This window comes from Callithrix jacchus, chromosome 5 (genome assembly GCF_049354715.1).
Source record: "Callithrix jacchus isolate 240 chromosome 5, calJac240_pri, whole genome shotgun sequence".
NCBI classification, from domain to species: Eukaryota; Metazoa; Chordata; class Mammalia; order Primates; family Cebidae; genus Callithrix; species Callithrix jacchus.
In genome coordinates, this window is record NC_133506.1 from 46,145,641 (window position 1) to 46,166,370 (window position 20,730).

The following is a 20,730-nucleotide window of genomic DNA, read 5'->3' on the forward strand; positions in this document are numbered from 1 at the left end:
TGCCTGGCTAATTTTTGTATTTTTGTAGAGATGGGGTTTCACCATGTTGACCAGGCTGGTCTCGAACTCCTGACCTCAGGTGATCCGCCCACCTCGGCCTCCCAAAGTGCTGGGATTATAGGTGTGAGCCACCGCGCCCAGCCTAGTTTTGAATGAGTGAAGTGAATGAATGAATGAAGGGCCTGACACATATGCAGTGCTTGTCACCATAGAAACAGCAGCAGCTGTCATTAAGCATTCTGAGGCTGCTGGCCCCACTCCAGGGCCTTCACATCCTATGTCATTACCCTCTCCACACCCCATGGGGGTGGCACTGCCCTAACCTCGGAAAGGTCCTCAGGGGTTGCCACATGGATGGCAAGTACGGTGCCACAGTGTGAATCTGGGTGCACAGACACGAACCCTTACTTGCCTCTCATCGGCTGGAACAATGATAATGGTTGATGTTCATAACTCAGTTAACTCTTACAACAATCTCGTAAGGGCAGTACTGCTACGCTCACTTCTCTATACAGAAGTTGAAGTCTAGAGAGAGCTGGGCATGGTGGCATCTGCCTGTAATCCCAGCTACTCGGGAGGCTGAGGCAGGAGAATCGCTTGAACCCAGGAGGTGGACGTTGCAGTGAGCTGAGATCATGCCATTGCCCAGCCTGGGCAACAAAAGCGAAACTCCATCTCAAAAAAAAAAAAAAGGCGGGGCATGGTGGCTCACGCCTGTAATCCCAGCACTTTGGGAGGCCTAGGTGGGCAGATCACCTGAGATCAGGAGTTTCAGACCAGCTTCACCAACATGGTAAAACCCCATCTCTACTAAAAATATAAAAATTAGCCAGGCGTGGTGGCACATGCCTATAATCCCAGCTACTAGAGAGGCTGAGGCAGGAGAATTGCTTGAACCCAGGAGACAGAAGTTGCAGTGAGCCAAGATCATGCCAGTGTACTCCAGCCTGGGGGAGAGAGCAAGACTCTGTCTCAAAAAAAAAAAAAAAAAAAACCAAAGAGGCTGGTACACTTGCTGGCAGATGGCATTGTTATCTTTGCAAGAATATGAAGGACCCTGATGACAGGAGTTGGCACTAAGGAGGGGACCCTGATCCACGAAGATGATGAGAAAGAGATGTCTTACTGGGCACTCTGTCAAGTAATACTACTGGAAACATATTAGGTTTAAAGGGATAGGATAAGGCCAAGGCCACGGCCGGGGTGGTAGGACCATCCTGAGAGCCCGTCGAAGATGTCCTGAAGAACCAGCCACAGCCAGCACCCAGGCCGGGATGGAGGCTGCCAGAGGAAGACAGCACATAGGAAAACACCCAGATCACCCCAAACGGGTGCTGGGCTGAGGCCTGCTACATCTGAGAGGGCCAGACTGCCCAGCCCAGCCCCCCGCGTGCTGCCCCCATCCCAGGGTGACCACAGCAGCCCTGTCCCAGAGAAGGCTCACTCACCAGGTAGTATCTCTCCCGGAAGCTGGGGGTGCTCGGGGGTGTCCAGTTGTACAAGGAGCCCTTCCTGCTGCCCATAGAAAACTTTCCTGTGGGGCTGGGTGACACCACGAAGCTCTCAGTATCAAATGGGCTGGAGGACAAAACAGAAGGCCAGGATGCCATCAGCGCCCAGAGGCCATTTCCGGCCCAGATGGCCCCGGGGTCTCTTAGGCTACACAGGTTGACTGTCTTCATCTTACAATACAACAGTGTGGATGGGATGCAAGGAGCTCTGCTCTAAACCTTTTTTCTTTTCTGAGACAGGGTCTCGTTGTGTTGCCCATGCTGGAGTGCAATGGTGCCATCACAGCTCACTGCATCCTTGAACTCCTGGGTTCAAGTGATCCTCCTGCCTCAGCCTCCCATGTAGCTGTGACCACAGGCATGCACTGCCATGCTCGATTAATTTTTTATTTTATTTTTTGTAAAGACAGGGTCTCACCATATTGCCCAGGCTGGTCTCGAACTCCTGGGCTCAAGCAATCCTCCTGCCTCAGCCTCCCAAAGTGCTGGGACTACAGGCCGTAAGGCACTGAGCCTGGCCTCTACTAAACTCTTTACACGAATCCTTATTTCCACCCACATGACAACCCTCTGTGGCCTGGAAAATGACTTACGGGGAGGAAAGGAAGGCTCTGAGAGATGAGAGACTTGCTCAGGCCAATGTCATAACCACGTGAGACAGAACTGAATTCACACACAGATTTATCTGACCCCAAAGCCTTAAAGATCACTAAGAGTGATGCTTACTCTTCAGCCATCACTGTGTTTAACAGATTTAAGAGGAAATGGGCTAGGTGCTGTGGCTCACACCTGTAATCCCAACACTTCGGGAGGCCAAGGCGGGCGGAAGACTTGAGCTCAGGAGTTCGAGACCAGCCTGGATAACCCAGCAAAACCCCCATCTCTACAAAAAATAAATGCATTAGCCAGGCGTGGCGACTGACGCAGGATTGTAGTCCCGGCTACTCAGGAGGTAGGGGGGGAGGAGCACTTGAGCATGGGAGGCGGAGGCTGCAGTGAGCCGAGATCATGCCACTGCTCTCCAGTCTGGACAATGGAGCGACACTATCTCAAAACAAAACAAAACAGGAAATGGAGGCCTGGGGAGGGCCAGGGCCTTGCCGTGATCACAGGGGCAGCCTAGAACTCTAGGTCACATGGCTTTAACCCCTTTAGGAACCTTTCTCAAGGCCAGGCATGGTGGCTCAGGCCTATAATCCTAGCACTTTGGATGGCCTAAAGTCAGGAGTTCGAGACCAGCCTGTCCAACATGGTGAAACTCCATCTCTACTAAAAAAACAAAAAAATTAGCTGGGTATGGTAGTGGGTGCCTGTAATCCAGCTACTCGGGAGGCTGAGGTAGGAGAATCGCTAGAACCCTGGAGGTGGAGGTTGCAGTGAGCCAAGATTGTACCATTGTACTCCAGTCTAGGCAACAGAGCAAGGCTCTGTTTCAAGAAAAAAAAAAAAAAAAGGAAGAAAAAAAGAAACCTTTCTCAGATTCCGACCACCCTGGGGGCCCTTAGCCAGATGGCGACGGACAGTGACTGAGGCAGGAGTGTAGGGTCTGGAGGCAGGGAACCCCAGGCCAATTCATGCTGAATCAAGGTGTGAAGGGACAGGGAATCTAAGGCCAATTAATACAACCTTCCTAAAGTTAACCAAAAGGAAAAACCCCGTCTTCCCACACTGAGTAGCAAAGGATCCAAGGCGACCTCCCTACAGCCCTCCCGCCTCCGCCTCCGCTCAAATGGAAAGGGAGGGTACCTAGGGTTGGCTGCTGGCCAAGCAGGGACCACCCCTCTATCTGCACAGGGTACCACTCACCTCAGCCTTTAACCCCAGACCAAATCCTGCATCCAGATAAGGGGTAGCCCACAGAAACCTTAAACAGAGTACTTCAAGCCCAGGAACCTTGGTGATGAGGTCCTTGAGCCGCATGCTCGGGCCCATCCCACCCTGCCGAGTGCTTCCCTTTTTTTTTGGAGATAGTTTCACTTTGTCGCCCAGGCTGGAGTGCAGCAGCACCGTCTGGGCTCCCTGCAGCCTCCTACTCCCAGGTTCAAGGGATTCTCCTGCCTCAGCCTCCAGAGCAGCAGCAACTACAGGCCTACGCCACCAAGCCTGGCTAACTTTTGTGTTTTTAGTAGAGACAAGGTCACCTTGTTCGCCAGGCTGGTCTTGAACTCCTGACCTCAGGTGATCTGCCCCCCACTGGCCCAAAGTGCTGGGATCACAGGTGCGAGCCACCGCGTCCAGCCTGCTCTCTCGCTTTAACGGAGCCCTGTGCTTCATTCCCATTTCCTTTCTCTGCTCCTTTTGTACATTTTGTTCAGGTCTTTGTTCAAAACGCCAAGGACCCGGACAACTCATTGTCAAGACCCTCTGCCAATAACTGGACACCCCCAATTAGAGGCTCCTTTGAGAAGCTCAGCCGATGAACAGGGGACACTTGGTTCAGACCCCTTGTCTGTAAAAGGGGTGCCCTTACAGAAGAACCCCTGTGGGGACATGCACAGGGAGGGGTGGGAATCCAGGCGAGCGTGTGGGAGTGCCGAGGTGAGCGGTGTGCAGCCTGGCCTGTGATGCTCACCCCAGCCCGCGCCCAGCCCTGCACTCGGAGCAGGTAGGTCCCTGTAGACCCTCCTGCCTCGAAGAAACCTGCTCTTATCTGCACAAAGGCCTGGCTTGTAGGGCTTCTGGCTAAGCCAGAAAGCCTACAGCTCAGAGAATCTGCAAATGCCTTCTTCTCTGCCCGGAGCATCTGCAGACCCGCAGGCCTTCTAGGTCGTAGTCTTGGATGGCACTGAGCTGCCCACCACCCTGTATGCGTCAGGGCCCCCCCGGGTAAGAGGTATTCTCAGCCCTACCAGGCAGGTGAGGATCGTGAGGTTGCAGGTGGTCACTCACCCAGATTCTCCCAGCTCACAGGGGAGAGGGCAGCAGCTCTGTGACCCCACTCATGTGCCCGCCCTAGGGAGAGGAGAGCCCCGAATGGCCAGGGCAAGCAGAGAACCAAGGAGGCACCTCGGCCCTCCCTTCTGCTGCTCCTGGGCCGGGGAGTAAGAAGGGGATGCCCTGGAGATGCCAGGCTTCCTGGAACAAAGAGCCCCAGAGCCCACCATGCTCATGGGCATGCGACACGGGCTGTGCTCACGGACATGGGCCTCATGTCTGTGGCTGAGATGGGGATGCAGGTGACTGCTCAGCCCTGGGCCTGGAGGCAGCCAGGGTAGGCCAGGAATGAGGGGGTGGGAGCAGCAAGGAGGGCCTTCCTGGACAGGTGAGCCTCCTCCGAGGAGCCGAGTCCAGGAGGCCCCAGAAAGTGTCCCCCCAATCTGAGTCCCTGGGGCTTTAATATCCAGGGGTTCCGAAGCAAGAATGGAAGCAAAGCTGGAAAGGCAGGCGGGGGCTGCAGAGAAAGTCCAGGCCTCCAGCTGACTGAGGGACAGATGAGGACCCGTGAGGGCAGGGACACCCTTGGTGGAGACTGGTACAGGAACCCAGGGCTAAAGTGTGGCCAGGCCACCAGGGTTAGCCAGCCAGGCCTCCACCCTCCCCCGGGGCCAGGCAGGACTCACTTCCACTGCACCTCCAGCTGCAGCTTGATGGTGCCCAGCTCCGTGATGTCTACCACGATGACCTGTGGCCACATCGTGAAGAAGTCGGCGATGTCACACGTCACTGCGCCCACAGCCAACGAGCCCAGGCCCCGCAGCTCCATCACCTGGGGGTGGAGGCTGGAGGGTAGTGTCTGAGCCGAGCACCCAGGCACCTCAGCCCCACCCCCGGCCCCATCTCACCTTGATGTCCAGGTTCTCGTGCAGCGTGGGGATGAAGGTCTTCTCCTCTTCGTCCCAGATCTGGCTGTCATCCGACTCGATCCGACCCTTGAGCTTCCAGCGCTGGCGGCCCAGACGCAGGAGCACCTGTGAACCAGCCCGAGAGGGGCTGTGTGAGCCCTGGAGGGTGTCCCCTCAATGCCTGCCCAGGGCCCTCCCTGCCAGACAGTGCCCCAGCTGCAACCCTGGTTCCCAGCAGCTCCAGTCTCCCAAAGACCTGGTAGGGAGCCCTGAGGATTGACCCCAGAGGGTGGCCATACCTCATACTGGTCTCCGGGACAGAGGCGTGCGTAGCCCACCAAGCCTGGAACACAGATACGGCCAGTCTCCCTTCTGCCTTCCACTGTCCCTGACCCGGGACCACAGGTCCTCTCTGGGGGTCCCCCAAGTGTAGGTTTTCAGGTTCAGGGGGCAGGGAGGCACTGTCATGATGGATGATGGACAGGAGGGTGCTGGGCCCTCACACCAGGCTCAGAGAGGGGTGGGACTTGCTAGAGGTCACATGTCACATGGATGCAAAAGTCACGGCCTAGCTCAGACCCCTGGGATTCCGGTGAGCTCCCCCCTCAGCAGAAGCCTCAGGGCCTCCAGGAAGGCCTCCGCCCACCCCCTTCAGCCCTATCACCTTTCATCCTGATGTGGAACTGGCCCAGGTGAACCTCCAGGGCCCCCTCGATGAGCCACATGTCCTGCAAAGCCCCAGAGGTGACTCAGGTGGCTGCCTAGGGCAAGGCCGCAGGGGCCTCTCACTGTCCCTGCAGCCAGACAGAGGCCGCAGACAGAGACGCCTCCTCGGGGCCAAGGGCACCTCCCCCAACCCCCGCTGGCCCAGCCCTGGCTGCCCCCACTGGCCACCCCAGCTTGGCCCGGCCTACCTCAGTGCACTCGAGCAGGCTGCGGCCCAGCTCCTGCAGGCTTTCTCGGGCCGCGCGGCTTGGGGGGCACCTGGTGAAGGCCTGCTGCATGCTGGAGGCACCGTCGCGCAGGCGGCACTGGATGCAGTAGTCCTCATACAGCTCCTCCACCTGTGCCAGGCACACGGGCTGGTGGCGCTGCCCACACCGAGGGGCAGCCCTACACCTGCCTGTCTACTTCTCCCCCTGGGAGAGGGCGTCCCTGAGCTAAGCACCCCCCTACCCCACCCCAACCCATAGCGGCAGTCACCAACTGCCCAATCCCGCTCAAAGCACTCCCTGCTGGCCCCGGTAGAACGTGAACCCCCAGAGGCAGGGACCCACTTATCTCCTCTGACTGCCCCGATTCACCTGCCACCCCACCTCACCTGCTGCATACCCAGCCCCTGGCAGCAACTGTCACACAGTGTGCACAGCAAAAATGAGTAAAAGGGAAAAGCAAATCTGTCCCTTCCCCTCCTCTGCCTGGGTTTTCAATCGTGGAACAGGGGAGGTGACTCATGACTGCCTACACCCACTGGGCAGTGTGGGGAGTAAAGCAGGATTGTGAAACCGTCTGCAGACTCTAAAGCTTAAGGGATCTGCTATACGACCTTGGGCAAACCCATGTTTATCTCTGGACCTCTGCTTTTCCATCTGTGCAATGGGCTGGGAGGATTCAACCTTCCAGATATCTAAGATTGAACATGAGGTCTTTCTCCAAAAACTGAAGAAAGAGCCCATGGGGTCCTCAGGGCTGAGCCTCCCAACAACTCCCACCTCAGGGCTGAGCCCGTCGTCCTTCAACTGGCTCGAGGCCCTTGCTCATCCTTAGCCTCCTGCAGTTCCCCACACCCAGAGGCCCTGACCCCTGCTCCGAGGGTGCCTGCCTAGCTCCTGCTAACCTAGCTGAGGCAGCAAGCTGGCACTGCCCCGCCCCACACCCTGCAACACCCACGAGCCGGCTGACCTTGCTGATGTGAAACTCCATCTTCCGAATGTGCCTTTCCACACAGCGCGTTTGCTTCTCCCAGGAAAAGGGAAGATGTTTGCAAAGTCGCCTGGGTACCCCACCAGCCCCGCCTGCCCTGCCACCCTCCTGCAGGTCCTAAGGCAGAGAAAGGGGCTTAGTGCCAGGCCAGCCCCTCACCATCCCCCAGGAAGGCTCATCGCAGAGCCTCCGCCTTCCCATTCCTAAAATGGGGAGGAAACCCAGGGATTCTGCCCGTGGGGCAGCCAGGAAGATGCAATGAGACACATTCTCATTCAGCCGGTCCTAGCCCACCTCACTCATCATATGCAGACTCACCTTGTCCAGGTCGTAATAGAAAGCCTGTGGGGGAGAAAGGAGGGTGGAAGAAAGTGTCAGAGTCCCAGATACTCCTCCAAGGCCTATGAGGCTCTATCCTGGCGGCACCTGAGCTTGGTCAGAGGACAAGAAGCTATGCCTGCAGCCACCCCTGCTCCTTCCTCTGCCAACGGCAGGCGGCTGGCCATGCCAAGGACGGCAGTGATTAAACACATGCACGCTGGATGAGGCGGTTCTAGGTCTGGCTCTTCTACTTCCCAGCTGTGTGTCCCAGGCAAGACATTCAACCTCTTTGGGCCTCCATTTCCTCATATGTAAAGCAGGGTAGGAGAAGGAGAAAAAAAGGACACAGTAGGTGTTTGACAAAATGGGAACCACTGGGATTAAAGGGATGGCTTCACCCATGACCAAAAGAACGTGAGGGGGATGGAACAGATGGCACACAAGTTCAAGCCTTCATGGCGAATTCTTCAGTTCAGTCCATCCATTCCAGGGGCCAGTATACAACCAAGACAAATAATACGTCATCAGGGCAGGCAAACCTTTCCACGGCTTTCTAAAAGGCAGACAGTAAATATTTGAGGCTTGGCATTCCAGGGCACCCATGCCAAGATCTATAAACCAGGACCATTCTAGCCGGCATGGTGACTCATGCCTGTAATCCCAGCACTTTGGGAGGCTGAGGTGGGTGGATCACCTTACATCAGAGGTTTGAGACCAGCCTGGCCAATATGGTGAAACCCATCTCCACTAAAAATACAAAAAATTAGCCAGGGATGATGACAGGTGCCTATAATCCCAGCTACTCGGGAGGCTGAGGCAGAGGGATTGCTTGAACCCAGGAGGCGGAGTTTGCAGTGAGTCGAGGTGGTGCCATTGCACTCCAGCCTGGGCAACAAGAGTGAGACTTCCTCTCAAAAAAAAAAAAAAAAAGTAGGACCATTCTGGCCAGGCACAGTGGCTCACCCCTGTAATCCAACACTTCGTGAGGCTGAGGTGGTCAGATCACTTGATGTCAGAAGTTTGAGACCAGCCTGGCCAACATGGCGAAACCCCATCTCTACTGAAAATACGTAAATTAGCTGGGCATGGTGGCGTGTGCCTGTAATCCCAGCTACTCGGGAGGCTTGAGGCAGGAGAATCGCTTGAACCTGAGAGGTGGAGTGAGCCAAGATTGCACCACTGCACTCCAGCCTGGGCAACAGGTGAGACTCCATCTCAAAAAAGAAAAAAAAAAGTAAAACATACACTCATTTGCCTACCTTAAAGTTATTTCTAGAACCAAGAAAGAGTGGGAAGTGGGCCTAAGACATGTGAACTGCTGCACCTGCCTGTGGGGTCGAAGTTCTGTCCTAACTAAGCCCCTCTGCCACCATAGCGTGGAAGCAGCCATAGGCAGTATGTAAATGGACGAGTGTGGCCAAGAAACATTTTTTTTAAACAAATGTTTAACAAACATAAATGTTTAAAAAAACATTTGTTTTTTAAGTGACTCTAAATTTAAAATATAGCAATCGAATCTCCCCTGGCTGTTAATGGCAGTAGAAATGAAAGTCACTCTATCTGAGCCTGGAGGGTTACCGTGGACATCCAACAGGGAGAGAAAGGAAGGTGTAGGAGAGCATGTCAATTGAGATTTCTGGCTGGGTGCGGTGGCTCACGCCTGTAATCCCAGCACTTTGGGACGCCGAGGCGGGCTCAAAACCAGCCTGGCCAACATGGTGAAACGCCATCTATTTTTTTTTTTTTTTGAGATGGAGTTTCACTCTTGTCGCCCAGGCTGGAGTGCAGTGGTTCATTCTTGGCTCACTGCAACCTCCACCTCCCGGGTTCAAGCAATTCTCCTGCCTCAGCCTCCCTAGTAGCTGGGATTGCAGGCACATGCCACCATGCCTGGCTAATTTTTATATTTTTAGTAGAGATGGGGTTTCACCATGTTAGCCAGGATGGTATTGATCTCCTGACCTCACGATCCACCTGCCTCAGCCTCCCAAAGTGCTGAGATTACAGGCTCAAGCCACTGAGCCCAGCCGAGATTTCGTTTTTGTAAGACAACCATTAACTCAAAACTGCTAAATGCATTTACGTGATTATGTGACCAGAGAGAAAACTATGGAAAGATCAATACAAGAGAAAACTATGGAAAGATCAATACAAGATCATTCTCAAGGGTTAAACAGGGTGGGACACAGATTGAGTGGAGGAGGGCGTCAATCAAGAAAGAAGGATTCAACTCCAAAAAGTCCCATGTATGAATATATGTGGAATTTTACATGTGCGATAATGAAATAAAAACTCCATTTAAGCCAGGTGATGTGGCTCACACCTGTAATCCTAGCAGTGATTTGGGAGGACAAGGCAGGAGGATCATTTGAGCCCAGGAGTTCAAGACCAGCCTGGGCAACACAGCAAGACCCCATCTCTACAAAAATTTAAAAATTAGCCAGGCCTGGTGGAACACACCTGTAGTCCCGGCTACTCTAGAGGCTGAGGTAGGAGGACTGCTTGAGCCCAGGAGTTCAAGGTTACAGTGAGCTGTGATCGCACCACTGCACTTCAGCCTGGGTGACAGAGTAAGACCTGTGTCTTGAAGAATAAATAAAATATTTTTTAAATTAAGAAACAATTAAAACTCCATTTAAAAATTAAGAAATAGGCCAGGCACAGTGGCTCACACCTATAACCTAGCATTTTGGGAGGCTGAGGTGAGTGGATTACCTGAGGTCAGGAGTTTGAGACTAGCCTGGCCAACATGGTGAAACCCCCTCTCTACTAAATAAAAAATACAAAAATTATCCTGGCATGATTGTATGTGTCGGTAATCCCAGCTACTCAGAAGGTTGAGGCAGGAGAATCACCTGAACCTGGGAGGTGGAGGTTGCAGTGAAAGGAGATGGCACTACTGTGCTCCAGCCTGGGTGACAGAGTGAGAGACTCCATCCCGAGGAAAAAGAAAAAAAAAGACAAAAAGGGAAGATCCCAAGCCTTTGAAAAGAACACTGACTACCCAGCAATGTCTCAAAAACCAACATGTTTAAATAAGAAGCAACAGGTCATGGGGACAGGACCCGACATAGGCACCCCGCTGCGTGGCTCTGCACGCCTTGCCCTGGCCTCAGTGTGCCCATCTATAACATGGGAGCAGCTAAAACATACACATATTTTACGCTTGCCTACTTTGGAGTTACTTCTCGAGAACAAAGAATGGGAAGGGAACTCCACGGGGTGAGACTTGCACCTGTGTGAGAAGAGGGGCAGGTGCCAGAGCTGGGTGAGATCTTGGCAGCACCTCCTCCCTCCCACCATCTGCTGCTGGTCACCAACCAACCACCCAAAGGCGAGGCATGCTAAGCTTGGCAGGCCTTTCACTCCCCAAGTCCCTGGCACACGCAGGCTGGGCCCCTGCCTCTCCCACCCTGCCGGTCTTGAGGCCTTCTCTGCTGGAGCCAGGATACAGAGATGACAGCTTGCTTCTTTTTCTTTCTTTCTTTCTTTCATTCATTCAGAGCCTGGCTCTACTGCCTAGGCTGGAGTGCCGTGGGGGTGTGATCTCACCTCACTGCAACCTCTGCCTCCTGAGTTCAAGCTATTCTCCTGCCTCAGCCTCCCGAGTAGCTGGACTACAGGCGCACACCATTATGCCCGGTTAATTTTTGTATTTTTTGTACAAATGGGGTTTCACCATGTTGGCCAGGCTGGTCTCAAACTCCTGATCTCAAGTGATCCACTTGCCTCAACTTCCCAAAGTGCTGAGATTACAGGCGTGAGCCACCGTGCTGGGCCGCTGGATGCTATTTTGGTAGAAAATTCATCTCCCCTCCTCACTTTCCCAGGTCCTCAGTCAAGCTGGTGGCCTGCTCTGCATGTTGGTGCTTTGGAGGAGGGATTCTGGGAAACCCTGGCTGGGAGGAGGATCCCACAGCGGCAAGGCCTCCTTGTTTTTGTTTCCAAATCTAATTCATTAAGGACACGCGGGGTTTTCACAAGACAGCAGTGGAGAGATTTCCCAGATGAAAGGAAGATCTTCCCACCGGAAAGATGGAAGTCTCAGTATCACCAGATAAAATACAGGACACCTAATTAAAATTTTCAGTAAACAAGGAACAATTATTTTAGCGTATGTCCCAAAGATTACATGGGATACACTAATACTAAACAAATTTGTAATGTGTCTGAAAATCAAATTTAATGAGAGGCCAGGCACAGTGGCTCATGCCTGTAATCCCAGCACTTTGGGAGGCTGAGGCAGGCGGATCACTTGAGGTCAGGAGTTTGAGAGCAGCCTGGTCAACCTGGTGAAACCCTGTCCCTACTAAAAATGCAAAACAAACAAACAAACAAAAACCACACAGCTGGGCATGGTGGCATGTGCCTGTAATCCCAGCTACTCAGGAGGCTGAGGCAGCAGAATCGCTTGAACCTGAGAGGTGGAGGTTGCAGTGAGCCAATATCATGCCACTGCACTCCAGCCTGGGCAACAGAGCAAGACTTCATCTCAAAAACAAAACCAAAAAAAACAATGCTGGGCTCAGTGGCTCACGCCTGTCATCCCAACACTTTGGGAGGCCAAGGTGGGCAGATCACGAGGTCAGTAGATGGAGACCATCACTAGCCAACATGGCGAAACCCTGTCTCTACTAAAAATACAAAAATTAGCCAGGTGTGGTGAAGCGTGCCTATAATCCCAGCCACTCAGGCTGAGGCAGGAAAATCGCTTGAACACAGGAGGCAGAGGTTGTAGTGAACCGAGATTGTGCCACTGCAGTTGAACCTGGGCGACAGAGCGAGACTCCGTAAACCACATAAAAATAGTTTAATGGGGCATGCTATTTGCAAGTGTGTGTGCGTTTTGCTAAGTCTGTCTCTGCTAAGGGAGAAGCAAAAACAAGAGCAGGTGAGCTTTAGGCAACAGAGGGCCCAGGGTCAGCATCAGAGACACTGCCTTGGCCAGCGCAGTGCCTCACACCTGTAATCCCAGCACTTTGGGAGGCCGACGAGGGAGGATTGCTGGAGCACAGGAGCTCAAGACCAGCCTTGGCAACATGATGGGACCTCATATCTACAAAAAATTTAAAAATTAGCTGTGCATGCTGGTGCAAGCCTGTAGTCTCAGTTACTTGGGAGGCCGAGATGAGAGGATTGCTTGAACCCGGGAGACGGAGGTTGCAGTGAGCCGAGATTGTGCCACTGCACTGCAGCCTGGGCGATAAAGGGAAATCCTGTCTCAAAAAACAAACATACAAAAAAGACACTGTCCTGATGATGGCAGGAAACGCTGCCTGTCAGCTGGACATTGGAGAAACACGCAGGCTTCATCAAGGACAGCAGCAGAGGCCACTGCGACATACCCAAGATTCAACACCTGACCCACTTTCCTGGCATCACAGAAGCCATCCCGCGTCCAGATCACCTGATGGCCGAGGTCTATAAAGCAGGACCACATAAAACAAACGCACCTCTATACACTGCCCACCTTAGCGCAACTTCTAGAACTAAGAGTGCAACGCGGGCCTCAAAGGTGTGAACTGCTGTCTGCGTCAAAGTGAAATTAACTCAGCGCAACATAAAGAGGCTACTCCGTAAACCTCTAGTTCCCAGACAGATTCACACCATGACATAGGCTGGGGGAAGAGAGGGGTCTCACCAGCCTCGAATTCCTCCTGGTGTCCTTGTGGCATCCAGACAGGTGGTCCAGCTCAGCCTGCTGCACACACAGATGCTCCCTGCAAGGAGGGTGAGGAAGTTTCCAACGGAAGAGGAACAAGAAAGGGAAAGGAAACAGGCCAGATGGACAGTGTCCTTGTGTGGAGAGCAGATACGGGGCTCAGAGGCAGCCAGGAAGCCCCACGCCCTCACACTGGAGGCTGTGTGCCCAGTACCACAACAAATGGTTTACAGGGAGGTCCCCAGTTAATTCCCCCACTGGGCCCACAAGTAGGTCCTACTCTTGTTATATGCATTTTATTTATTTTTCTTTTGAAACAAGGTCCCACTCTCTCCCAGTCTGGAGTGCAGTGGTATAGTCACAGCTCACTGCAACCTGTACCTCCCAAGTTCAAATGATTCTTGTGTCTCAGCCTCTTGAGCAGCTGGGACTACAGGTGTGTGCCACCAAACCTGGCTGATTTTTATATTTTTAGTAGAGACAGAGTTTCACCATGTTGGCCAGCCTGGTCTCAAACTCCTTGATCTAAGGTGATCTGTCTGCCTCAGCTTCCCAGAGTGCTGGGATTACAGGCGTGAGCTACCATGCCCAACCTGGTATACGTATTTTAGAGATGGACAAACCAACCCTTGAAGGTAGAGTACCCCAGCCCTGGTCACACAGCAAAGAGGCTGAACCCAGGTTTGAAAGCACACAGTGGCCTCAGAACCCAAAATCTTCACCTCCATGTTATACTCCTCCCAAGCTGGGTTCCAGCTCATGGGAAGGTCAGCATGGCACACTTCCCTCACAGTCAAGGGTCTAGATTTGAGGGCCAGGGCAGGAGTCCCATCTTGCTAGATTTGCTGAGTCACCCCAGGAAGGTCACTCACCCTCTCTGGGCTACACTGACATCACCTCAAATGTGGAAGTGAGAGCTTCTGCCAGGCTGCTACTCACTGAGGCGTCAAGCTCTCTGGGAAGAAGCGGGTGCCTTGGCCCCAGACAAGTCTCAAACATGTGGTCCTTAAAGGACACAGAAGCTCCCTTCGGAAACACGCCTCTCCCCTCCATGCACACCCAGCCCCCACTCTGCACAATCACAGCTCACTGCAGCCTCCACCTCCAGGCTCAGGCAATCCTCTCATTTCAGACTCCCGAGTAGCTGGGACCACAGGTGCATGCAACAATGCCCAGCTAATTTTATGTATTTTTTGTGGAGACAGGGTTTTGCCATGTTGCCATGCTGGTCTCGAACTCCTAGGCTCAAGGAATCCACCTGCCTCAGCCTCCCAAAGTCCTGGGATTACAGGGTGAGCCACTGCACCCAGCCAAGGATGTATATTTTGAAAACCGTTTCATTCTAAGGTGGTTTAAACTTTTAATTGACTCTGGTTCCTCTTTGGGCTGCCCTGTCTATAAAAAGAGATGCAGGTAGGAGAGCATTTAGGGTCTAAGTACCACTGTATCTGGGCAAAAAATCACTCCAGAAACCACTCTTTAGCCCACAAAGGCCCCTGTCATCTGGTCCCCATCGCCCTGTGACCTCATCCTTTTTCCTTTGGCTCTAGCCACGATGGCCTCCTTGCTGTACCCCAGGGCCTTTGCATGTGTGGCTACTCTGGCCTGGAATGTTCTTTTGCCATTATCTGCATGGCTCACTCCTTCACCCCTTCAGGCATGTGCTCCAGTGTCACCTTCTTAACAAGGCCTTCCTTCCAACCACCCAATTTAAAATGAATCCTCCCTGCCTCCGCCTGCTTACCATGGCTGTTTTCCACTGTAGCCCTTACCACCATCAGACATTCTCTGTACTTTCTGTTCTGTATTGTATCATGTGTCTCTCCCCCACTAGGAGTCAGCTCCTCGGAGGGGTAGGGATTTCCTGTGTTTAGTTTACTTCTGTCCCCTGGCCGGGCACTCTATATGCCTCAGTAAGTATGTGTGGGCTGGGCTCAGTGGCTTGCACCTGTAATCCCAGCACTTTGGGAGGCCAAGGCAAGGAGATTACTTGAGGTCAACATGGTGAAACCCTGTCTCTACTGAAAATACAAAATTTCAGCTGGGTGTGGTGGAGTGCACCCATGGTCCCAGCTAGGAGGCTGAAACAGGGGAATTGCTTGAACCCCCAAGGTGGAGGTTGCAGTGACCCAAGATTGTGCCACTGCTCTGAAGCCTGGGTGACAGAGCATCTCAAAAAAAAAAAAAAAAATTTTGTGGAGTGACTCACTCTTCCTGGGTGGGCCTCGGCCCAGCTCATCAGTCGCTCTCTGAGCAAGTCTGTCCCTCGCTGGGACACCCACTGCCCTGACCTCTTGCATGTGTGAGCTCATGGTGCAGGCTCCCACTGCGGGGCCTTTGCCTGTGCCGTTGCTTCTGCCTACAACACCTGTCCCCCAGAAGTGAGCATGGCAGCGGCTTCTCAGGCTGTTTGTGCGTCAGACACTGGTAGTACCTCCTCGGTGCATACCAGGATCATCCTCTCCGCCGAGGCCGTCATCGTACCACCTCCCCGTTACCTTTCTTCACTGCACTCAGCACAGGCGAAGTTCCATGACCGATTGATGATTTGACTGTATTGCTTCCTTATTGATGCCATCAAATCTGCTCCTCTGTACTTCACGCTCTACAAGAGCAGAGTCCTCCTGCCTTAGTCACTGCCAGGTTCCCAGCACCCAAGGACCGGGCTGAGCACACGCCACACTCTGACCTACATGTTGACTAAATGAATGGCCAGAAACTTAACCTGTCACGTCTTATAGACAGACCCACCCACACTTCCGCAGGAAGAGACAGGAGAGAGGTAGGAGAATGCATTTCTTAGAGGCAACACACAGCCCAGCCTTACTTGAGGCCTCTTTTCAATGCTTCAAAGATCTTCTTCACCTGCTGAGGCTTGGGATCCGCACAGACTGACCCCTTCCGCAGCGTGCTGTACATCTTAGAGGATTTTGCAGGCATTCGCAATCTCACAGAATTCCTGTTGATGGACCTTCTGTAAGAAGGGATGGAGGGGAAGAGAGGTCAGAGCAGGGCCCTGACAAAGCCCCCCCTAGGGGCAGGCACTTTGGAAATAGTGAGCAGAACCATAGGGAGTCAGGATACCTGGCTCAGTCCCACCCCCATCACCACCAAGCAGTGTGGTCTCCAGAAATGTGTGAAGTTTCCCTTGGCCTCTGCTTTCTCATCTGTGAGATAAGGAGCCTGGGCCAGGTGTGGTGGCTAACACTTGAAATCCCAGCACTTTGGAAGGCTGAGGCAGGTGGATCACCTGAGATCAGGGGTTCAAGACCAGTCTTGCCAACATGGCGAAACGCTGTTTCTACCAAAAATACAAAAATTAGCCAGGCATGGTGGCACGTGCCGTAATCCCAGCTACTCCAAAGGCTGAGGCACGAGAATCACTTAAACCCAGGAGGCAGAGATTGCAGTGAGCCGAGCCTGCATCACTGCACACCAACCTGAGCATCAGAGTGAGACTCTGTCTCAAAAAAAATACAAATAAAAATAAATAATAAGGAGGCTGGATTTGAAGATTAAAAGAACAGTAATAAAAATCTGGTGTCAGAAATGAACTTATAGCGAGAAATACAATCAAGCAGCCTAAACACCAGTGCTCTCTGATCAGCACCCTGCCTGTGCAGGCAAAGCCATGTGGGAGGCCAAGTCATAGTCCTGTACTTTGCCTGGCATCTGTTAGCTTTACCTGTCCAACATCCATTCCCCTCCCTCGAGTAGTAGCACCTCGATCTTCCTCTGGGGCACCTCCCCACCTCTGCTTTATTATACTTGTGGTTTGGGGGGGAAGGTAGCCTGACCAGTCAACAAGCGTGCACACATTTGAACATGCACACGTGCACATGGACATTCTCCAGCAAATCCACATCCCAGGCCTGCATTAGTCCACAGATTCTGCTCCTCCGGGCCAAGGAGAAGTATGGGACACAAGCCTGGCCTGTAGCCAGGAGTTCAGAATTCACAGAAGGGAGAAGGGTTTTTTCCCGTGGCATTGCTAACTGCGGAACAGACACCTGGGACTTCCAGCCTCCTCCTTTTGCCACCATGTAGGGAGACTGGGGCCAAAACAGAGAGGAGCAAACGAAGTCAGGCCAAATCTATATGCCAGTGAGTTCCTGGATCCAGCTATGTCGAAAGCTGAACCTGCCCATGGACTTGGCAGTTACACAAGCCAGCTGGCTCTCTTTTTTGCTTATCCAGCTGGATTTGGGAGTGTGGACTGGATGATCCTAAGAACTGCCTTTCAGTAGTGATGGCTGGGTCCCTCAACCTTTACAGACAAAGAAGCATCTCAAGACTGATGACAGGATACGAGGCCAGGGCACCCTCATCACAGCACAGAGCTGTTTTCCTTGACATCTAAGCCCCTTCTGGGAGCCCATCATATTCCCACGAGGCTGGAGGACCAGGCTGGCTATGCAGCCTTTGCTCACCCCGCATGTGTTGAAGTCCACTCTTTACTGGCCAGATGCCCTGACACCAGGTATGACTTAACAATGACATTCTCACAAAAGCGACATGGCAGAAATGACTCTTAGAATTAACTTTGGCATCCGTTTTGTTTTGTTTTAGACAGAGTCTCACTGTCGTCCAGCCTGGAGTGCAATGGCACAATCTCAGCTCACTGCAACCCCCACCTCCCAGGTTCAAGCGGGGTTGAACCTACCTCAGCCTCCCAAGTAGTAGCTGGGATTAAGGCATGCACCACCACACCTGGCTAATTTTTCTATTTTTAGTAGAGATGGGGTTTCACCATGTTGGCCAGGCTGGTCTCAAACTCCTGACCTCAAATAATCCACCTGCCTCAGCCTCCCAAAGTACTGGATTACAGGCGTGAGCCACCGGACCTGGGTCAGCATTAGTTCTCACAGGAGACCACTGGCCCTTCTCTTCCATCTCCTCTTTCCCCAGGGGCAGGAACAAGGATATGCTGAAAGCAGTTTCAACCACAGGCACCAACCCCTGACCCAGAAGCTGGCTGAGCAACAGGAGGGAAGGAACAGGCCCTGAGCAGTCCTGTGAAGAAGACCCAGCCCCCCACACATATGCCCTCGACCACCTGAACTGTGGAGAGAGGGAAGAATAACCAATCTTAATCAAGCACCTGTATTTTGGGGGTCCTCTTGTCAAAGCAATTTCACCTCTACAACAACACACTATCCAAGCCTCTGTCATTTCACCGGTAAAATGGGACCACATAATACAGAGGGTGGTAGTAAGAATTCTATTAGATACCAGGCCCAAAATATGGCAGAAAGGAGACCTTTTACAAGTGAGCTATTGTTAGAATCACCACATTCTATCTGCAGCTTTCCCCTGGTTCACAGCTTCGAAAATATCAGGCGCAGCCAGGTGTGGTGGCTCACACCTGCAAATCCAGCACTTTGGGAGGCCAAGGCAGGTGGATCACAAGGTCAGGAGTTCAAGACCAGCCTGGCCAACATGGTGAAACCCCATCTCTACTAAAAATACAAAAATTAGCTGGGTGTGGTGGCGGGTGCCTGTAGTCCCAGCTCCTCAGGAGACTGAGGCAGGAGAAACACTTGAACCTGGGAGACAGAAGTTGCAGAGAGCTAAGATCACACCACTGCTCTCCAGCCTGGACAACAGTGTGAGACTCTGTCTCAACTTTAAAATATACATATATATTACGCGCTTGGTAAATATTAAGCTCAGCTGAATGGGGGAAATACAGCGTGCCAAGGGGATTGGAGAACAGAGATTCTGGCCCTGCAGGCAGCTTGGGACAGTGAGTGCATGCCCGGGTGTTCCCAGCCAGAGACAGAGGCACATATTGACAACATTCTCACAAAAGAGACATGGCAGAAACGACTCTTAGAACTAACTGTGGCATCAGAGGGAGCTGTGGGGAGGGGACCGGGTGTGCTCTGGGGTGGACAGCAAGGAGTGAGGTTTGACCCAAGCAGGCATGGGAGGCTGCAGAGGGCCTGAACATGGGGCCTCTCTAGCTTTGGGGACCCAGAATGTGTGAGAGAAGAAGGGCAACTCCCAGAGAAAGTCCAGCTTCCCACACCTTTACAATGAATGTCTCTGTAGAGCAGAGAAACTGAGCTCAGGCCAGGGCTACTGGGTTGCTGAACAGCTGACACCACGAGACCAAGGGCTCCGGGAGCTTAGTGAGAACACGTGGGCCGTAGGTAACCGTGGGCCGTAGGTAACCGTGGGCACCTGCTACCGCCAGGAGCACGCGAAGGGCTTTATAGAAATATCTCAACTTTCACAACTACCCTATGAGACAGGTATTATTATTATTTTGAGACGAAGTTTTCTCTGTCGCACAGGTGGAGTGCAATGGCGCCATCTCAGCTCACTGCAACTTCCACCTTCCAGGTTCAAGCAATTCTCCCGCCTCAGCCTCCTGAGTAGCTGGGATTACAGGCACGTGCTAACACACGTGGCTAACTTTTGCATTTTTAGTAGAGGCAGGGTTTCACCTTGTTGGCTGGCCTGGTCTCAAACTCCTGACCTCAGGTGATCTGCCTACCTCAGCCTCCCAAAGTGCTGGGATTGCAGGCGTGAACCACTGAGCCTGGCCATTTGAATATATTTCATGTCAAGTGATGTTTTCCAAAGCCTAGAGGGGCTGTGCTCCCTCCCCTCACCCTCCCTGAGGGCCCATCACCCACCTCTTGAACTGGACCCTTCACAAGGTTACCATCTCCAGGCTGGCAGAGATGGGCAGGGCTCCAGCCTCAGGGAGAGGCATGTTTCCAACAGTTAGGGCCCCCGGCAGGCCAGCAGCAGACAGGGCGGCAGGCAACTCAGAGGTGGGGCTGCAGGAGCCCCGCTCACTATCTGCTCCCCAGGGCCCACGCTCCCCAGCAGGTGTGTACCCTTGGCCCAGCCCCGCTTTCATCCACCCTCGATGCCACAGCCGTACCTGGATGCACTTGCTCCCGGGAAAGCTCCGAGCCCAGTGCTCCTTGTCTGGGGTTCAACAGGGCAGGTGCAGTGGTCACTCTGAGGGCCTGCCGACCCAGGGAAGGTGATGCACATGCAGCCTCCGGATGGCAAAATCAGGCTGCACGTCTGGCCCGGGTGTCACAGAAGCCAGGGCAGGGAGAGCCTCTGGGGCCGGATGTTTCACCAGCTCTGGGAGGACTCAGTAAATATTAAACAGCCCCTGGCATGCCAGACAAGCTTCCAGACAGGCACAAGCACCCCGCCAGTCCCAGCCCTCATGTGAGGTCACTCCGGCAGTCCTGCCTGGTGTGGTGGGCAGAGGCCTTGGTATGTGGCTGTTAAAAGCGCAGGCTCCGTAAGCAGAGCTGGGCTCAAGTCCCGAGCCTGCTGCCAACCTCCAGGTGGGACAATTATAGGACTGACTGCACAAGCTTCAGGTGAAGACTCCACGCAACAAACACGTGAGCCAACTATTTACCCAGGTGCCTGGACACTTGGTGATGGTGACAGGCAGGCACTCGGCACTTGCCAATTTTAAGCTCTTGTCTCAGCCCTTTTTTTTTTTTTTTTGAGATGGAGTTTCACTCTTGTTGCCCAGGTTGGAGTGCAA

At 53.2% G+C, this 20,730-nt stretch overlaps 1 protein-coding gene across 8 annotated transcripts in view; it reads right to left on the reverse strand.

Moving 5' to 3' along the window:
* RIPOR3 (RIPOR family member 3) overlaps nucleotides 1–20,730 on the reverse strand; it is a 101,676-nt gene that overhangs the window by 17,930 nt on the left and 63,016 nt on the right. For 7 of the 8 annotated variants that reach the window (XM_078371988.1, XM_054255453.2, XM_054255464.2 and 4 more), the window contains 10 exons: nucleotides 16,027–16,173; nucleotides 13,179–13,257; nucleotides 7,535–7,558; nucleotides 7,196–7,249; nucleotides 6,208–6,357; nucleotides 5,958–6,021; nucleotides 5,593–5,636; nucleotides 5,294–5,419; nucleotides 5,072–5,217; nucleotides 1,449–1,578 (listed from right to left, as the gene is read on the reverse strand). In XM_078371988.1, the coding sequence (XP_078228114.1) occupies nucleotides 1,449–1,578; nucleotides 5,072–5,217; nucleotides 5,294–5,419; nucleotides 5,593–5,636; nucleotides 5,958–6,021; nucleotides 6,208–6,357; nucleotides 7,196–7,249; nucleotides 7,535–7,558; nucleotides 13,179–13,257; nucleotides 16,027–16,173 (964 nt within the window). The remainder of the gene's footprint in view (nucleotides 1–1,448; nucleotides 1,579–5,071; nucleotides 5,218–5,293; nucleotides 5,420–5,592; nucleotides 5,637–5,957; nucleotides 6,022–6,207; nucleotides 6,358–7,195; nucleotides 7,250–7,534; nucleotides 7,559–13,178; nucleotides 13,258–16,026; nucleotides 16,174–20,730) is intronic. The other variant, XM_054255461.2, reaches the window with a different exon arrangement.